This window comes from Asterias rubens, chromosome 7 (assembly GCF_902459465.1).
Source record: "Asterias rubens chromosome 7, eAstRub1.3, whole genome shotgun sequence".
Classification (NCBI taxonomy): domain Eukaryota; kingdom Metazoa; phylum Echinodermata; class Asteroidea; order Forcipulatida; family Asteriidae; genus Asterias; species Asterias rubens.
In genome coordinates, this window is record NC_047068.1 from 11,941,999 (window position 1) to 11,962,839 (window position 20,841).

The 20,841-nt window shown below is 39.9% G+C and overlaps 1 protein-coding gene across 2 annotated transcripts; it reads right to left on the minus strand.

Annotated features, from left to right (window-relative positions):
- Positions 1-263: 263 nt before the first annotated feature.
- LOC117293073 (catechol O-methyltransferase-like) lies at positions 264-8,778 on the minus strand. Of its 2 annotated transcripts, none has more exons than XM_033775285.1 (4): positions 8,582-8,778; positions 5,531-5,746; positions 3,499-3,698; positions 264-1,971 (listed from the first exon to the last, which is right to left on the minus strand). In XM_033775285.1, the coding sequence occupies exons 2-4, from the start codon at positions 5,715-5,717 to the stop codon at positions 1,663-1,665; spliced, it is 696 nt and encodes a 231-aa protein (XP_033631176.1). In that variant the 5' UTR covers positions 5,718-5,746; positions 8,582-8,778; the 3' UTR covers positions 264-1,662. The 2 variants fall into 2 exon arrangements, with proteins under 2 accessions (XP_033631176.1, XP_033631178.1); XM_033775287.1 differs by lacking the exon at positions 8,582-8,778 and adding an exon at positions 7,751-7,943.
- Positions 8,779-20,841: the final 12,063 nt, after the last annotated feature.

The window sequence follows — 20,841 nt, forward strand, 5'->3', positions numbered from 1 at the left end:
GAAGAACTTTTTCCGCGAATTTGATTTCGAGACCTCAGAATTAGAATACGTGGGGTGGTGGTGGTGGTTCTGTGTGTGGGTTTGTATGTGGGTCATTCCATGTCAGACCAACACACTTTTTTTACCTCATGTCTTCCGATTTTAATAACCATGTCAATTTTCATCACACATATGCAAATTTGGTATCAAAATGATGAGAATGGCATGCTGAAATAAATTTTTTTGTCAAACATTTTCTGAAATGTTAGTCACTGTAATCTTTAATATGTTATCGTGACCTTTGACCCAGTTTTTTAAATAATGTATCATTCCAAAAATCAACGAAACAAAAATCATTTGATGTAGCATGTCCTCCAGTGAACTCTCATAAAGTTGCACAGAAAGCAAGTCGTACACTAGGTCTCCTGAGAAGAACGTTATCGCCTTGTTCCCAACAGGTTAAGTCAAGAGCCTACACAGCACTAGTTCGTCCACAAATCGAGTATGCAAGTGAAGTTTGGAAACCCAACACTGTTACCGACATAAACCATCTTGAACAGATTCAAAAGAGAGCAGCCAGATTCGTCTTCTCTGACTATCGTACAACTACTCATGTTACACCGCTTGTAGAACAATTAAATTGGGATCTACTTCACACTCGCCGTCTGATTCAACCATGCACACTGTACTACAAAATTCACTACAACCTAGTCAATATTACATTCCCACAGTGCTTTCAACATGCTACTCATATCTCACAACGAGTCGATCACCCACTCAAATACACCTCCTTAACAATTCCAACCATTAATGTATACAAATATGCCTTCTTTCCAAGGGCTATGTCAGTTTGGAACAGGCTCTCACCATCTGCTGTCCTACACATAACTCCATCCATACAGGTCTTCCAAACATCAGCCATCTCTGCCATCAGAGCAATGCAGCCTCTGCATGGCAATATTGTCCTTTAAATTCTTTCCCTCTTTTCCTGCACCTGTAAAAAGTGCACCTTTAATCTTTTCTTTTGGCACCTTATCCACCTAGCTGTTGACGTCACTTTCCCACCATCCCAGTTTAGCCCAAATGGGGCTGTTAAGGGATTAAAGTACCAAGTAAACCCAACCTGTCTTTGTTCACACTAACATTAAAATTACATTGACAAAAACAGTTTCCCTTGATGTATTCTGATGGATATTTGAAATATATATATAAACATTTATTTGTTTGAAACATGAAATGCAACAGTTTAACAGTTTAACAACAAGTTAATAATTATACTATCCCTCCCCTTGTTTTCATATTCGACAACAAAATGTTACAAAATATCGGCATATTTTTTAAATCGAAACCATTTCAGGCATTTAAATGTTTAACTTCCATATTCCACAAAATAGGCAAAGCTTTGAGCGAGAAAAAGAAGCTAAGCATAAGCTACAATCTACCAACCCTGTGCCCAATTTCATAGAGCTGCTTAAGCAGAAAATTGCTCAACAATTTACTGCTTAGCGGAAATAAGCAGGATACCAGAAACAAATTGTACGCATGACATGATACTATATATGGCTGGTAACCTTATTCTGGTAAGTAACAATTTGTTGCTCGGTCAGCTACTTTTTCTGCCTTAAAATAAGCAGCTCTATGAAGTCGGGCCCTGATTGGTCAATCCTTGATCTGTTTCCTTGACTACCCAAGATAAACAGATTTTGCCAGACCATCTTCACGACCAGAGTATAAGGTGGAATCTATGACCTCAGTGTCATACTTCTCTGATCCTTTCACATATTCCAGATACTCAGGAGCGCCTGGGTAGATGACATTATCGGCTAAGATGACCGTGCCCTTCCTAAGGAGCCCATGGGTCTCAAGAAGCTGGATGTCCCGTACGTATAAGTTCTTCCAGTGGTCGATAAAGACGAAGTCCAGGGTATCAACGGAGTAATCGCTTTGGAGGCTTGGGATTACCTCATCTGACTGTTTATTGATAATTTTAATCTGTGTGATATAATAAATTAATAGATTTTATACAAAATGAAGTGGAAGTGTCGTGGAATCCAAACTCTGGTGATTCTGATCAGCAGAGTGTGCGTTCGAATCCATAGCCGTGACACTCCTTAAGCAATTCAGACACTTAAACACTCCTTCAAATTTAGGAACCATTGCTTCGTCCTTCGGATGGGACGTAAAGCCGTTGGTCCCATGTGTTGTGCAACGTATTTAAAAGAACCCAGTGCACTTTATCGAAAAGAGAAGGGGTTCGCCCCGGTGTTCCTGGCTGCGGCTGCTGTATGCGCAATCCTTGTAAAGCCTTAGGTGCTACATAATTGGTGCTCAGAATTCATCACTTCAATACTCAGCCTTTCTGAAAGTTTGTATATACTCAGCGCCTTGAGTACCTTGTTTGGTAGATACATGCGCTTTATAAATCTTCGATATTATATTCGTTTACATGATGTAATGCTATGAAGTTTGACAGTATAGGCACATTGCAACATTTCTTATTTATACTTTCAATGTTACTGACGTCAGAGCAATTTTTATTTGAAAAGGACACAACATTTTTTGAGAGAATTAGCAGCAATCCGTAGTATTTGTTACCGCGTGAGAGCGCTCCAAACATTTGTGTCGACGCTTCCGGGGAGCATTTTTTTTTTCTGCACATTAAAAATTGCAATCCTAAAAGAGTGCTCTTAATCGATTTAGGAAAAAGCACTACGACAGTGGCAATTTCGGAGTACAGAAAAAATACTTCCGGGTGCATCACACAAATTAGGCCAACATTTACGTACTTGTCATAACTTTTTGGACAATAACGTTCATGGAGGTCATGCAATTAATAGACTACGTGTCACAACCTGTAGCAGGGGGGATGGGGGGCTCAACTATTGCGGAGACTTGATAAATTTAGGCTTTATGATTCTATTTGGTCGGTCACACAAATCATAATCATTGTAGGCCTATGCGACTTTTTTGTCAGCTCTACAAATTCTGTATAACACCTTGTAAACAGAAGAATGCCGAATGATTTGGTGATGAATGTAAATATTGGACGAATTAGTGAAATCGAATCCTTTAAAGGCAGTGGACACTATTGGTAATTGTCAAAGAATAGCCTTCACAGTTGGTGTATCTCAACATATGCATCAAATAACGAACCTGTGAAAATTTGAGCTCAATCGGTCATCGAACTTGCGAGATATGAATGAAAGAAAAAAACACCCTTGTCACACGAAGGTGTGTGCGTTTAGATGGCTGATTTCGAGACCTCAAGTTCTAAAAATGAGGTCTCGAAATCAAATTCGTGGAAAATTACTTCTTCCTCGAAAACTATGGCACTTCAGAGGGAGCCGTATCTCACAGTGTGTTATACCATCAACCTCTCCCCAATACTCGTCACCAAGAAAGGTTTTATGTTCCATAATTATTTTGAGTAATTACCAATAGTGTCCACTGCCTTTAAAGTGTCATCAAACTGAGTAAGTCCATCTAATTTTTACTACTGTGGTTTCCGTCAAACCCTACCTTTTCGCTCACATCAGCTCCCGCTAGTTGGATGAATTTTTCTGCAACTTCTACAATTCCTTTTGAAGGTTCGACGGTGAGGAAGCGGCTTCCTTTAGGCAAGACACTCGCCATGAGAACGGCCGAATAGCCGCAGTAAGTACCCAACTCCAAACATGTCATTGGAGCTAGGTCCTTGATAATCTTACGAACGATCGCACCTGTTGAATCAATTAAGTTGAGATCTTCATTTTCTCTGGTAAAATGACTTCCCAAGGGGTGGCAGAGGTTTCCCTGATTTTGTTTTGTTTACAATTCTGCCGGGCGATTCAATCTTAATTTTTGGATCGCCCAAAGTTTTCTTTTTTACTATAGCCCGCATGTATTGCTGTGTGTGGTTTCCCCTCTTGTGCGCCTTAAAAACAGTGGACACAATTGGTAATTGTCAAAGACTAGCCTTCACAGTTTATGTATCTCAACATATGTATAACATAACAAACCTGTGAACATTTGAGCTCATTCGGTAATCGATCTTGCAGAATAATAATGAAAGAAAAAAACACCCTTGTCACATGAAGTTGTGTGCGTTTAGATGGTTGATTTCGAGACCTCAAATTCTAAACTTGAGGTCTCGAAATCAAATTCGTGGAAAATTATTTCTTTCTCGAAAGCTACGTCACTTCAGAGGGAGCCGTTTCTCACAATGTTTTATACCATCAACCTCTCCCCATTACTTGTCACCAAGAAACGTTTTATGCTAATAATTGTTTTGTGAAATTACCAATAGTGTCCACTGCCTTTAAGCACCTCATTTTGGTGGATTTTGGCACCCTTTAAGTATTCTTTATTATTACCACTATTATTATTGACACACATAATTTTCAAAACGTAAAAGAAAGAACTAATACAAATGGAAGTGAAGTCGTCAAAATTGCCTTTTTTACGATTTTAGGTGTTTATCTTAATTTCTACTCTAAACTATATCATTTCAATCATAACTTTTTTTAACGAACTCTTGATTTGAGGATCGGTTGTTTCAACTTCGTTTGCAACAAAATATTCCTGTTAAAAATGAGCTTTACCCCGCATCGCCCCCTGTCAGCCAAAAACCCTGGGTGAGACAGAGACAAACAAAGAGAGGTATATAGACAACAAAATTACGCTGGACAGAATAATAGGCACAGCCAAAATGCCATAAATTTTGTGACTGGTATCCTCCTAATTATTTGCTTAGAAGACAAACCTGACCAATAGTTTTTAGAGTGCGAGTTCCATCACGTTTGGTCAGATTAGAAGGAATTAGTATACACATAGTGACTGGCAATTGAGGTAGCCGCGGGACTTTGAGTGGCCAGAAAAGGGACCTGTTCCAGAGGCCGTTTCATAACACAAGTCGGGCTTAAAATGTGAAATAAAAAAAGACATCTCGAAAAAGAAAACAAAAGCAAGTTTTTTCAGTTGCTGCTCACGGTTCACATCAAGAGAGGGCGCTGTAACCAGTCACTAATTTAAAAGACTAATGCCCGATGGGTACTTTTCCCGCAAAACAAGCGCGCGATCACTAGACTGTAGGGAGGCTTAGCTGCACGTAGCGAGCAAAAACGTGAACCTGAACGTCAGAAAATTGTGCCTTTTCTACGTGACGTCGCCACTTCGGGCTTATGGCATGCTCACGTATGACGTCTGCACGTACGTAACTGACGTGACAAGTGGTAACTTCAAGTGCTTAAACGTGAGATTTTTGCAACAAAATGTTCTCAAGTTCCCGTTTATGCTAAACCTCCCTCATATTATTAGTTCACACGTAACCGCGTTTTAGCCAAACAGAATACAGACCAAGCAAGAGGTGTGTTATAAAAAATAAATAGTAAACTTGTGTGTACAACCATGTGAAAAATCTCTTTTGTGTTGGCTCTGAAAAAACGTTTCGACCAGTACACTCCCACAAAAGAGATTTTCACATGGTTGTACTTATTTCCTCTTTTTTGCCCACACCACGCAAGTTTCAAACAATATTTAAGTTTGGTCAGAATTTTAAGATTCTGATGTCTACCTTTTTTGTCGCCAACATGCATCATCTTAGTGTCAAACTCGTAGCAATACTGGTCTGCTATATCAAGCAAGTTTGCTGGAGCCCCTTGCTCTACACGCTCAGTCACGTACTCCAACATCTTTCTTCCCTTGTTGACCATTTTAAGAGCGAAGTCGGGAGAGGATCCTTTCTGTGTATTCGTAGCCATTGCTTCTAATTAATGTTCGAGTGACGAGTCTGTGAACAACACGGTCAAAAACATGTAGTTCATTAAAGGCACTGGACACTAATGGCAATGACTCAAAATAGTTGTTAGCATAAAAACTTACTTGGTAACAAGCAATGGAGAGTTGTTGATAGTATAAATTATTGTGAAAAACGGCTTCTTTTTAAGTAACATAGTTTTCGAGAAAGAAGTAATTTTCCACGAATTTGATTTCGAGACCTCCAAATTAGATTATAAAAGGAGTAACTTTGTAAGGGAAGACTTTGTACTCAGAATGTACACAGTGTGTCAATGACTGGAAATATTATTATACTACGAAATATACTTGTGATGGCAAATGTATGGAAGAGGTTACCAGCACATGACACCCTTGCCCAGATCCTCAGCATCTTGCTGTCCATAAACAAATGTATTATAAAAATAAACAATACACAATAAAGATCGCGAATGCACAAAAACAACCAGTATAGATTGAGTGCATGGATGAGGTCAGGGTGGAGCCTTGTGTCCTTGTCTTTTCTTAGTCATTGCGTGTCAAAATGAAATATACAAAGGCAATAGCTTAATCTTTTCCCCATCTAAATTGGCTAGCAATACACTCGATATTATCTTTGACACTTCTATACATTGTATTACTTTTTTTTTTTAAATAATACAAAGTTCTTATAAAGCGCACATATCCTAGTCCATTTTTGAGTAAAATTCATTCAATTTCAATGTGCTGCCGTGACCCATGTCGGCGCGGCCATGCTAGGGTGGAATGCACTGTGTAAATGAATCGGTCTATTACTAATACCCCATTCACAAAGCCATACGACCTGACGAAGACCACCAATCACCCCGATCTAAAAAAAAAAGAACATCAAGTTGGGGCACATGTTGCTGTCAAAATCGAGCAAATTGGCAAATTAAAGACTCCACCAGAATTGTACTGTAAAATACCGACTAGTAAAATTAATGTTTGTAGTGATTTCTTACCCTGTAACGGAGGTAGGCCTACAGGAAATACATATAATTTTACTGACTGTTCAGCAGAGACATAGAAATTACTGTGAATAAAATCTATACATACGAATAACTTTAGTAGCTTAACCACAGAGCTGGCATAAAGTACACATATAATTGGTAATTGTCAAAGACCAGTCTTCTCATTTGGTGTATCTCAACATGTGCATAAAATAACAAACCTGTGAAAATTTGAGCTCAATTGGTCGTCGAAGTTGCGAGATAAAGAAACAAAAAACACCCTTGTCACATGAAGTCGTGTGATTTAAGATGGTTGATTTCGAGACCTCAAATTCAAAATCTGAGGTCTCGAAATCAAATTCGTGGAAAGTTATTTCTTTCTCGAAAAATGTTACTTCAGACAGAGCCGTTTCTCACAACGTTTTACATTATCAACCTTTCTCCATTACTCGTCACCAAGAAAGGTTCTATGCTAATAATTATTTTGAGTAATTACTAGTAGTATCCACTGCCTTTAAACAATGGAACAATTCGTGAGTATACAAAGCAAAACATGACCAGCAAGCTTACACTGTGAGGTTAATTGATGCACTGAGCGGCTATAATATAAACCAGTGAAGCACAAAGCCTTGACCCTGTGAAACGGTGATTTCTTTTGTCGGTGTCTTTATAGGAAATGGGAACAAAACACATTTGCTTCTCTTCTTTTCCTACATGTTAATGTAATTTAAATTATTTACTTATTTTTCAAAAACCAGAGCAAGTTTTAATTTGTCCTAGTTACGGGGGCGGGGGTGTTACAGTGTATGTTTAACTGAGCAATGTTATCACACTTTGTATTGAATGATGTTGACACGAAACAAATGAATCTTTAATGACAAATGAAACTTATATGCTAAGACAAAAGCTATGCTAATGCTAAAATACACAGGCAGGATGTCAAACAAGTGTACAACCTTTACACAGGTGCGAAAGGACAGATGCACATTCCACAACTACACAAAAATATATTGCCTTAAAAAAGGTTCCGGGATCTGGCCGGTACTTACCAAAAGAATAGAGTGCTCCCTTTATAACATAGTCGTGAAATTATACAAAACCCCTTTCCACAAATTTGCAGTTCAACAGTATGATGAAATAACCACACCCACACAGTCACCACCAGTCTTCCATCAAGTTCACGTGACAAAGTCGTGCACAAAAACAAACACGAGGGATCGGTTCACGTTCCAATCTAAAAATGCCCGCTAGTCAATAAATAGATCAAAGTTCAAGTGGAGTATTAGCGCCCTCATTTGCTAGCAACCCGAAACCGTTCTAAGCCACGTTAGACTTGCACTAGTGCCCTGTCTTTAAACCGCAAGATACAGACAGGTTGCTTTTTCAGAGCCAGTGATTTCGTTGGATGGATATGTACTGATGTCATTGGATAAACGTGTAGTGACGTAAGTTTTCTATGTGTTTTGATTGGTCCGAGGTGACGCTTGGCATCTGCACTTGCGGCCTCCTCATATATTTATCTTTCTATCTATATATCCCAGGCACTAGACCAAGACGCTGAACAAATAGAGAATTATCAATTTTAATTATCATGTTCAAAATGAAAAATAAATGTGAATTGAATTGAATACAGTGAATGTTTAACTGAGCAATGTTATCACACTTTGTATTGAATGATGTTGACACGAAACAAATGAATTTTTAATGACAAATGAAACTTATATGCTAAGATAAAAGCTATGCTAATGCTAAAATACACAGGCAGGATGTCAAACAAGTGTACACCCTTTACACAGGTGCGAAAGGACAGATGCACATTCCACAACTACACAAAAATAACTTGCCTTAAAAAAAGGTTCCGGGATCTGGCCGGTACTTACCAAAAGAATAGAGTGCTCCCTTTATAACGAAGTTGTGAAATTATACAAAACCCCTTTCCACAAATTTGCAGTTCAACAGTATGATGAAATAACCACACCCACACAGTCACCACCAGTCTTCCATCTTAGTTCACGTGACAAAGTCGTGCAAAAACAAACACGAGGGATCGGTTCACGTTTCAATCTAAAAATGCTCGCTAGTCAATAAATAGATCAAAGTTCGAGTGGAGTATTAGCGCCCTCATTTGCTAGCAACCCGAAATGGTTCTAAGCCACGTTAGACTTGCACTAGTGCCCTGTCTTTAAACCGCACGATAAAGACAGGTTGCTTTTTCAGAGCCAGTGATTTCGTTGGATGTACTGATGTCAGTGGATAAACGTGTAGTGACCTAAGTTTTCTATGTGTTTTGATTGATCCGAGGTGACGCTTATTGGCATCTGCACTTGCGGCCTCCTGCGTATGAATCAATGGGTGCGTTCGTTTTAGCTTCCCTGGATCGACCCTGGACCTGCCCCCGGTCATAGATATAGAATAATATAACACCTAGATCGGCTGCGCGTACGTACATACGCGGGTTCTGGCATGGGGGCAGTCATTCGCCTATCTTCAACGTTCATCTTCTACCAGTACGTGACTTTTAGCGCATCCATAGTGGTTTAAGGCCTATCTCCAATGTTCATTTTCTGTGCGTTACCACCAGCACGGGACTTTTTAGTACTTTATTCTATTTCTATGCCCCCGGTGCGTTCGAATAGCTTTGACGTCACTCCAGGGGCTCACCCAGGGCCCAATTTCATAGCGCTGCTTAGCGGCCGATTTTGTGCTTACTTTGCAATTTCTATTTCATAGCGCTGCTAACCGTAAGCACACGAAAAGGCATGCTAACCTTCCGGTGCTTACCGCACGAAAATAAATGACGTCACAATGCAAATCCGCGGTAAACACGCAATATGGACGCCCAATTTTTCTGCTAACCTGTGAAATACGCTTAAGCAAATCTGTTACAGTAAGTACGCAAATTTGCTTACCGTTAAGCAGCGCTATGAATTGGGCCCAGGTCAGCCCCCAGTGCCCTGCTTGTAGAGTGACACACTCTTGGGGGTGACCCGATGTGCATGACAACACCACGAGAGGGCGGGTGTGTTCGTTAGATTAGCTCTTGTCGGGGCTCACCCGAGTGAGCACCGCATGGTTGACCCAGGGAAGCTAATCGAACACACCCTATGTGTAAGGCCGTGTCCGAATTGGCGACTTTGGCTACAGCTACGGCTAGATCAGCGCGTCTGTCAGTGTTGAAGAATAGCAGACGCGCGCGCCCTAGCCGTAGCTGTAGCCGAAGTCGCCAATTCGGACACGGCTTAAGATGCCAATAAAATGCCCGGGGATTAACCTAGGCTAGGTTAGAGGTCAACTCTCTTACAATATTCACAAGCCTCGAAGTGTGACATCAGAGGTTCAGGCTAAAGCAGCGTCATCTTTACAACAAAACGTTTTAGAAAAGGAGTATCTGGCACCGGTTTCCTCTAATCAGTATGGAAGTACGAGTATAAGTAAACATGGAGGTAGACACCGCCATTTTGTGACTTGTTGAATTAATTTGGTGTTCCTAATGATCTCATCACCATTGGACATTATGTCCAGAAAGTAAAAACCATAATTCTGATTTACCTAGAAGAATGAATAATGTTTACGTAGCAAAAGTATGGGCAATTTATTATATTATGCGAAGATTAAAAACTGTCGTTTTATACACACAGTTTCCCATGCGCTCTCGACTTTCCACTATTTATTGTGGATAGACCTACCCTGCTACATACGATTGGATATTGAACGCGCCACTGTGTTCAAAGACTAGTGTCGCACTTGGTGTACCTTCACATATACACAAAAACACCTTTGTTGAACAACGTGTGTGCTTTTTATGTCTAAAAAGACACATTAAAGATGCTATGTCAGATTTTTGGCCCCAAACATTAAAAAAATAGATTTGTTTGAGTGAATGGTATTTCAAAGAGTATCACCCGCTTTTACTTTTAATGGTCAGGAACCATGACAAAAATGTAAAACGTTTCTTATAAAACACATGAGAATCGGTCACGTGATATAATTATTGTCGGGATCCCGACAAAAATTTTGAGCACTTTATTTCACTGCTACTAATAATTGGCGGACTTTTTCGAGCAATGGCTCAAATGAAAGCTTGTAACTATCTCGAACCCCATCAAAATACAAATTTAATTTTAAATCCAAATGTTTGGGTCAAATCGGCCAAAAAAATCACAAAAACGGCCAAACATCTTTAACAAACTGAGTCCAATGGACCAAACTATACCAAGAAGGTCTGCCTCCAAACACGGCTCACCCTTTTTGGTCATGTAGGTAATAATAACCCTATAGAATGCCATGTAAGGTGTGGCGCATAAGTTCACATTACGAGAACGAACGAATGAACGCGTGTTCCAATGTGGGATTCCCCCCCCCCCCCCCCAGCCGGCCGGCCCCGGAGATTCGGTCCCCCATTAAGGCAAACTGTGTACAAACTTCTTCTGATAGCGCCCTCTTTTTAGTCACCCTCCTACAGCACATGTTCATTTCCCATTGGGGGTCCGAATCTCCGGGACACCGGTGCCGAGTTCGGGCGGTGTGTTCTTGGGTGCTCGAGAACAAGACGGATCGCTGTTCTTGTTTCATCCGCTAAAACGACGATGTGATTAAAGCGCCACGAAAAGAGGTTCAGTACTGGCTGGTCATGTGAAAACGTGGTTCGTCAGTTAAATAGGATGTTGTTTAACAGTTGGAAACCCGACAGTAGAAAAGAGACCACACTTTCATTATTTTCTTTGGGATGACTATTTTAATCAAACTTTCAACTTATCAATATTAACTTTAAACAATCTATTTTAAAGTCATTTTGCCATCTAATTTACTTATTCTCTTGATGCTGTGCTGTCACTTTGTAAAGTGTTGTTCTCGAAACCCCCGATGAAAGGTGGTGTGTGATCTTGTTCCGAGTGAATCATTCTCGATCGTTCGGGCGTGAGAACAGCCCACTCGGGCCAAGAACACACCACCCGAACTCAGTCCGGGTGTTTGTTCAAAGTTGATGCGGCGGCGCCCTTATAATATTGGATCTAGGAAAAGCAAGAGGCGTTTATAACAAGTGTATTCAATTACCAGATCTTGTCGATATACTCACTTTATGCATACTACGTTTAGTGAGGTCCTACACCCCAAAGTAGTGTTTTTTTTAGGCATAATTTTCGCTACAGAGATCTGGATAGCATATTAAAATAATAAAGCCTACTAAACAATCACTTTTTAAATAAGTTAAAACTCAATTTTTCTTAATTGTTACTCCAATATCATAACTTGAATTCAAATGTAAGCAAGTTATGGTATAATTGACACTTCTGGTTAACGGATGAGCGTGAACGAGCGGAGTGGAGTGTAGTCTTTGGTGACAACGACTGAAGAAATAATAGAATACACTTGGAAACGATGGGTCTTGTCTCATTGTAATATAAGTTGACTATATCAGAATAGAGGTGCTGGACCTAGCTCTTAGGTTTGAGAGGCGAGTCTCTTAAGTATAGGGAAAATCGAAGGAGTAGTCGAGGCCCAGAGTGAATGTTGGGGAGACGATGGGATTTTGGTGGTTGGTGAGTGCTTGACTTAAATGATGTTACACAAGAGTAACATACCATTGGTCAAGTTATACAGGTTTTAGTATCGTCTATTAATAGAATGACAAATTTATTTTCCTTACGAGTTCTCAGGAGAAAACCATTATGAATTGTGTTGCGAAGCACAAAATATTTAATAATGTTATTGCTAACCTCTCCGTCTTTGTTGTAATGTAAGTTTAAATTTTTGTTATTGCTGTAACCCATTCCCCAGGGTAAAGTGTTTGTTCGGGTTAAAAAAAAAGTCGATACAACACAATACACTGTATTGATGACCCCATCTCCCAGAAAATGGTTTAATTGGTCAACAAAATAATGGTCCGTACTGGGGACTATTGAGGTCAAAGCCTGTGAATGTTTGTGGTGGCTTTTATGACAAGAAGTGTGATGACCGAGGATATGTGCAACCTGTTGAGAAACAAACAACTATCGTGGAATTCTAGAGATAATAGTGGACAATCTTCCTCTTTACAATAATGAAGCTAAATGAACAGTATTGTTGAAACAGGAATGTTAATCTGTCAGCCTGAGATTACCCCTTTACAATACTTGGTGTTAGCTTTCAAGATCCCTACTTGAATAAAGAACGTCCCGAACTGGACGACTATAGATACCTTTAAAGAAGAACTATTTAAAATAGGTTTAGTACAAATCAAACTCACCCAAAGGACATTATTGTCCCTAGATTCTGTCTCGCATGAACTATTTTGAAAGGGAACTCTACCCCACACTGAGATAGATTGAATGAGTACAACGGGTTTAGCTTAACATTGTCTTATCCTCCTTTTGGTCAGTCGAAATCGGTTTAGTCAGCAATCTTTCTATGGTGGTTAGAGGTTGTTGACAACTCAAACTCATCTGAAGGACATTAAAGACTAATGGTTGCGCTGAGGTTTAAAAGTCAGCAGTTCAACTTTACTACCCCGCCAAGACTACCGTCAATTGCAAAATAGTTTTAAAACAGTCGTACGCTTGAATATCAAAGCAAAACACAATAAGTACCAACATCAGAACAAACTTGTCGATTTTATTTATGCATCACTAAACTATACAAAGGGTACAAGAAAATATATTGTAAGTAGAAAAACGACAATGCAGGAAAGAGAATTCATACTCAGATTAGGACAAAGATTCCACAAAGAGTTACTTTGTACTGAATATCAGAGTTTAGAGAACAATTACTATAAGCTTGAAATTAACTGACATCGAATGGTTATTTTGAAGAAACTAATAAACTAAAATAACAAAATGTTACTGGTCCTAACACTTTTTATTTGCTAATTCGATTTTGTTTGATAAACAAGGTAAAAAAGAAAATAGTCCAGTACGTTTAAAGCCAGTGGACACTATTGGTAAATGTCAAAGACAAGTCTTCTCACTTGGTATACCTCAACATATGCGTAAAATAACAAATCTGTGAAAATTTGAGCTCGATTGGTCATCGGAGTTGCGAGATAACTATGAAAAAACCACCCTTGTCACACGAAGCTGTGTGCGTTTATAGATGGTTGATTTCGAGACCTCAAAATCTAAACTTGAGGTCTCGAAATCAAATTCGTGGAAAATTACTTCTTTCTCGCAAACTACTCCACTTCAGAGGGAGCTGTTCTCACAATGTTTTATACTACCAACCTCTCCCCATTACTCGCTACCAAGTACGGTTTTATGATTATAATTATTTTGAGTAATTACCAATAGTGTCCACTGCCTTTAAATATTGTCGCACATCACTCAGATGCATCCAGGATTGGATGAAGAAATCATGCTCTTTTAAACCAACAGCTTGGACCAGGCATGGCTTCAAAGTTTGTAGAAACTTATATTGTGATATTTATATATAATGAATAGGGTAGGTGGCCTTAGCTTTCGATCCAATCCGGACCTTCTTCAGAGGCATAAAACAAGTACAAACAAATACATATCCATTTATAGAAAAAGAGAGGGGGAAAGGATCCAGAAAGAAGCGGGAAAATAACAGCCAACCATAGTTTCTATTTCAGAGACAATATTGGTGGCTATGAACCAATAGGAGTGAAGTGGCGAGGACAAAGGGTGTTTAGAATGAAGGGATGGGTTACTGGACCATAAAAGTGGTAAATGTATTGTTCGACAACAATGCAGGGAGACATGAAAGGGTAGGATTAGAGAGCAAGTGGATCATGATGCAACTAACAATGGTCAGTTAATAAAAATAGCAAGATCAAAGGTATGATGATTTTAAAAATAGGTATGAGGGACCTGTGGAAAAAAAGGGGGTTACTTACATCAGATAGTTACAGTGATGAATTTATAAAAACAACTTTAAACTAGATTAATTTATACTTTATGTGCAAAATATATACAACATAAGTGAAGTGGAGGGTAATGAGAAGTTATTTAACACCAGTGTTTATGTCGAGTCCAAAGGGTTTGACTGTCTTGAGTTGGTGGATCCAGTGTGATTCTCTACTCTTGCGGTGTGTGTCATCACCATTGCAAGCTTCAATCACCAGAAGTTCAACATCAATGACACTATGATTGGGGCTTTTGAAGTGGATAGAGACTGGGTACGGTTTCTTAGTCTTTATGGAAGAGACATGATTTGCAAAGCGAAGACTAAGTTTTGTCTTAGTCTCTCCCACATATTGTAGCCCACATCTCTTACATGATATGACATAGACTACATTAGACGTGCTGCATTCAGAGTTAGTCTTGATGTTGTATGAAGAGCCAGTGGTATGACTCTTCACCTTAAGTGAGGGCTTAATGTGCAGACACGTTTTGCATTTGGAACGGGTACATTTGTGACAGCCCAGTATATCTGTCGGGGGTTGTGTTTGGACTGTACCTGGGGGAAGTTTGGCCCTGACTAGTATGTCACCAAGGTTCTTAGGGCGGCGGAATGCAACCATGGGAACCTCAGGGATTGCTGAGTGTATTCTGCTGGAGGAGTGAAGTATAGACATGTTATTATTGAGAATTGAGGGAAGTTTGGGTAGTTTGGGGTGGAAGGTAGTGACCAAAGCCACTCTATTGGTAGGAGCTTTTAGTCAACAGAGTATGACGAGGTACGTTGAGAGCCCTGTCGATAGCAAGTTGGACCCTACGTTCGCTATGTCCCCTAGATACAAGGTATTTCCTTAGTTCTGATGAGCGCCTCTTGTACAGGGTACTGTGGAACAGATACGCCTGATACGTAAGGCCTGACTGTAAGCAATTGCCTTCTTACAGTGACCAGGGTGACAGCTAGGTGTCGGTGGGTTTACTGTAAACATCTGTGACAAGGCCATTAGGAGACTTGGTTATTGTCACATCTAGAATGTTCACACTGGTGAGAGATTGTTCGGTAGTGAACTTTATGGTGGGGTGAAATGAGTTGATATAGTCAATAAACTCATCCAAGCTGTCTTGGTCACCACACCAGATGGAGAAAATATCATCAATAAATCTCCACCAAACTAGTGGTCGGTTGGGGGCGGAGGACAGGAGTCTGTCCTCCAACTGAGACATGAATAGGTTAGCATATGAGGGTGCCATTTTGGTACCCATGGCAGTACCCTAAATGTGAAATTATTCTTCATTAGAATGTGGCTCATGAGTTCCTTAATATGACTCACTGAGGGGCGGGACTGATTACTAGCATTGAGGGCAGAGACACATGCACTCATGCCTTCATGATGGGGTATGTTAGTATACAGTGATGAAACATCAAAAGTAACCAAAATAGCAGAGTCAGGTATTTGGTGCTTGACCTCATCTAGTTTGTGGAGAAAGTCTTTGGTGTCCTTGATGAAGGAAGGAATATGGCAGACTAAGGGTTTGAGGAAGCTATCGACAAACTCAGAAATGCGCTCTGTGGGGCTACCATTCCCAGATACAATAGGTCTCCCCGGGTTAATGGGCTTGTGTATCTTGGGTAGAAGGTAGAACCTTGCTGTACGGGGGTCATGTGGGAGGACATAGTTAAATGTGTCTTTCTCAATACCATTGGCGTTATAAATCTTAACCAGGGTGTCACTGATATCTTGGGAGAAAGATTCAGTGGGATCAGAAGCACATTCAATGTAATGATCAGTGTTACTGAGCTGTCTAAGGCCCTCAGCAATGTAGTCATGTGTGTTCATGACTACAACTGCGGACCCCTTGTCAGCCCGTTTAATCATTATGTCTGGTGATTGGCGGAGTTGTGTAAGGGCGTGCCGCTCATCTTGGGGGAGGTTATTGGGAGTAGGGGTACTGGGGGCCTTAAGAACCTCGGAGTTAACCGAATTGATGTATGTCTCTAGAGACACATCTCGTGTTATATATATATATATATTGTTGTTGTTTTTTGTTTGTTTCATGTGAAAACATGTATTTCCCAATAATGAGCCTACACTATTTACTACGGTGTCTCTCCAACAAAGGGTAAAGTTCCTGGATGATGTCTCGCATCGAATCACAGACGATTTGGTTATATAAACTGTGTTGTATATTATTTCCGAGAAAATAGAATTAGCTGTTGCAAACAACTTACCAACCAAATGGACCGAGAGTATAACTGCAAAAAATATTTAATGGCCTGACGTTTCGACCCTAGCAGAGTCTTTCTCGAAGGCTAAATGACAGCACAACAAACATGAACAGGTAACTAAGTGAAGCATAAGCAGTGAAGTGGAAATACATGAATGGGGTTAGAAAGCATACATAAAAAAGCAGGGGGTAAACAATGAATAGGGGGACAAAAAGGGGGGTGAAGGGAAGGGACTGGCTTGACCACAAGCAAGAAGATGGAAACACAAAGGACAAAATCGAGGGTGGTGAGGTTGGGTAAAAAGTAATTTATTAGTGAATGAGGCTCAGGCTAAAAGGCTATGGGAAAAAAAGGAGACGGCAAAACAAAAGGTTTATAGTCGTTTCCTTCTTGGATGTTCAGACAATGGGGTTGAATGGTCTGGAGGCGTCTAATCCAGAGTTTCTCCCTACTCGAACGCACAGTCTCTCTGTGGTTGTTTTATATTATTTCCACTACACAATTGACATAAAATCCCTGATGCCGCCTCGCTTTGAATCACAAACGATTAATTTGTTTTATTGGGGGGGGGGTTGATATCTACTCCACAATGAATGCCAGGTGTGATTTGGTCTAATTGCTTTTTCGTTCGGAAAGAGTATCAGTTTTCAGACTGACTTTTAGTTGCAAACCTATAAGAATTAAAGCTTGCCGTACAAATGTCAGCAATGTCAGGCGAATAACCGGATACAAAACCCTATTCTTTCACCACAGTTCTTTTTTTCAAGGTGGAAAGACAGTTGTTTTGAACCCAACTTTTATGAGCGTCATCTCAAACAAGAGGTGATCATTGAACAAAAGTTTTCCTTCTTCTGTGCTTCAGAACAGCTTTCTGAGTAATTTCGGAAAAAGGTTTTTTGTAATAAGTTTGAGCCTTCATTTCCAAAATTTTAAAGCTGCAAGTGATGTTCAATACGGCCGCATTCAAATCAATTCAGTTCAATTTGTTTCATTTTATGTGAAACACGTGAAATTCGTTATTCTCTGGAGAGCATATTTGTCCATATAAACACATTACTTCAGAGGCCGCGGCCGAGTTAGGGCGGTCTTTTCTTGGCCCAAGTGCGCTGTTCGCACGCCCGAACGATGAGAACACGACCAAAGAACAACCATAGATATATTATACAAATATTGACTGCTTCGAGTGCTTTGGTTAAAACTATGACTCCCGTGGTGATCCCCGGAGCGTTCTATTTTATTATATTACATAAATGATTTATTAAAGATAATATTGGTCATGTTTAACCCAGGTAACTCCGCACCCGAGACTGTTATTAACTATGTTTTATTTGACACCATATTCAGCTGAGATTTCTTTAAGTCTCATTTTATTTTTTATTTTATTTATTTTTATTTATTTATTGATATCCAACAGCGGAAAGCCGCCACTTACAGGAATCGTTAAAAACTATGTAAAAATATAAATTTAAATATGAATATAAATACAACAATATATAACATTAAAAATTAAACATTGATAAAAACATTATTATAAGTAGACAAAAATAGTACACCGAAACCCACTTCAAACAGACCAGGGAATACCAACAAGTATTACAGAAAACAGTTCTATTTCGTTTGCCATTGGACCTCTAAATGGCTTAAGATTGCACCACGGAGCACCTAGAATGCAAAATTTCATGGGCCCTTAAGCAGGCCCGAACCCCTCAGGCGGACCTGGGCCCTTAGGCGGACCCGGGCCCCGTTATGCAGACCCGGGCCCTTAGGCGGACCCGGGCCCTTAGACGGACCCGGGCCCTTAGGCGGACCCGGGCCCTTAGGCGGACTCGGACCCCAGGCCGTAAAGGCTTCACGTTCTATCTTTAATAGATTTGCCCCTCTAAAATTTCTGATCTTGATCCACCCTGACGATGCTAGTAATGATAGGGATGAAACGCCGTCTGAGCATGATATGCAGAAAAATGTGGATACGAAGCTATAATTGAGTTGTTTTTTAGATAAAATAACCATGATAGCAAAATGGTGCATCATAGCTTGAAATAAGCTTTAAATTCCAACATCTGAGAGGGGGCACATCACTCGTCAGACTCCCTAGATTACACCAGAGAGCATATACGGCCTAAAATTTTCACGGGGCCCTAAAGCTGGACCTGGACCCCACGCCGTAAATGTTATGACTAAAGGCCGGTTTTTAGCCGGTCGCGCGATGGAAATCTTGAAACGCGATCATAGGCCTTAACGATGTCCCCCCCCCCCCCATCTTTCAATTTTATAACAAACGGTTCCAAACGCTTTTCAAAGACCAACTCGACCGATCAAAGGCAACGTGTTCAATGTCCCTGGGTGCTTCCTCGCGTTGAATCGCAGACGATTTGGTTATATAATCTGTGTTGGGGATGTCCATCAATGAGCATTGTGCAATGTTGCACAATTCTCAGAATTATTTAGAGTAATCTTAAGAAGCTCATCTAACAAAGGGTAATAAAGTCCATGGGTGCGTCCTCGCATCGAATCACAGACGATATGGTTATATAATCTGTGTTGAGGGATTTCCAAACAGGAGTTTGCTCTCGTGATATTTTGTCCAAAATTCTACAGAGCAAACAGAAAGGTGGAAAAATGTAAGGTGTTATACCAAACCACTGCATTGAGAAAGCGTCAATGGCCCATGCGTTAGAGTCTGATTTCCATGACACATAGCAATCTATCTTATTATGAATATAAGATGCAAACAAATCAACATCTGGGTATATTTGTGTTTTGTTGACAACATCCCAGAATATACGTGAGTTGAGACTCAATTCTTTATTCAATTTCTTACGAGAAAGATAATCTGCAGTGGTATTATGTACTCCCGCGATATGGGTTGCGGATAGAGTAATATTTCTTTCGATACACCAAAGGAACATTTTTGATGCGAGGTCATTTAAGGGACCAACAGTTCCCCCCATTCTCGAAATATAAGACACAGCTGTGCTATTGTCTGATTTGATCAGAACATGAACATTATTGAGAGTTTCACAGAGAGTTAGCAATGCATTTTGAGCTGCCAATAACTCCAACATATTTATATGCAACTGTTGTTGTGTTTTGGACCACTTACCCTGTGTGTAAGAGTTGTCCGTTTCGGAGACTGCACCCCAGCCGGTATTACTGGCATCTGTACAGATAACAATAGTAATGGGTGGTTTTTTAATTGACGATTTTACATCATCGCATGGAATATCCAACCACCATGTTGTCTCTTCTCTTATAGTTTGGTTTACTGCAATATTTGCATCATAATTGCCATACTCATTTTTTAGGGTATTCGATTTGGCAGATTCGAGTTTTCTAAAATGCAATTTTCCTCTTGGAAAAGCATCAAATGTGGCAATAATCATGCCTATCAATTTTGTGAGATTCCGTAAAGTCAAGACTTTCTTTTCCAGAATTTGTGTTCCCTCCGATTTTAACTTGTGTATTTTCGACTTTGGAACATTGATCGTCATTGTTTTGGAATCGATCTCAACGCCCAGGTAAGTTGAATGGGTCTGCGGTTTCAAGCAGGATTTTCCCTTGTTTATATGGAATCCCAAATATTCCAATAACTGTACCACAAAGGTTGTTTGTTCATTGCTTTCATTCTCCGATGAAGCCATGATCAGAATATCGTCAATAAAAATTACCAACCGAATTCCTTTACTTCTTGCTGTTGCAATGACTGGTTTCATCCGAAAGGTAAACAGGTGAATCTATAGAACTGATTCTCCCATGAAAAGCACAGATAAGATTGATCAATCTCACACATTGGGATTGCGAAGTACGCATCTTTCAGGTCAATGGAAGTAAGGAAGTCATTGGATTGAATAATTTCCTTAACTAGTTTTATATTTTCCATTTTAAAATGTTCATATCTGACAAAAGTATTCAAATCTTTCAGATTTATAACCGGTCTCAGTCCACCAGATTTTTTAGGAATGAGGAAAATGTTCGATACGAACCGACAGTTAGACCTTTCAGTGGGCTGAATTGCACCCTTTTGAAGGAGTTCTTTTATCTCCTGATTTACAGTCTGGATTTCCTCATTAGAAAACATTATTCT

Coding starts and splice junctions, on each gene's coding strand:
- LOC117293073 (XM_033775285.1), bottom strand. CDS start 5,717: ATGGCTACGAATACACAGAAAGGATCCTCTCCCGACTTCGCTCTTAAA. Junction 3,699..5,530: donor GCATGTTGGCGACAAAAAAG/GTAGACATCAGA, acceptor TTGATTCAACAG/GTGCGATCGTTCGTAAGATT. Junction 1,972..3,498: donor GAGCTGATGTGAGCGAAAAG/GTAGGGTTTGAC, acceptor TATATCACACAG/ATTAAAATTATCAATAAACA.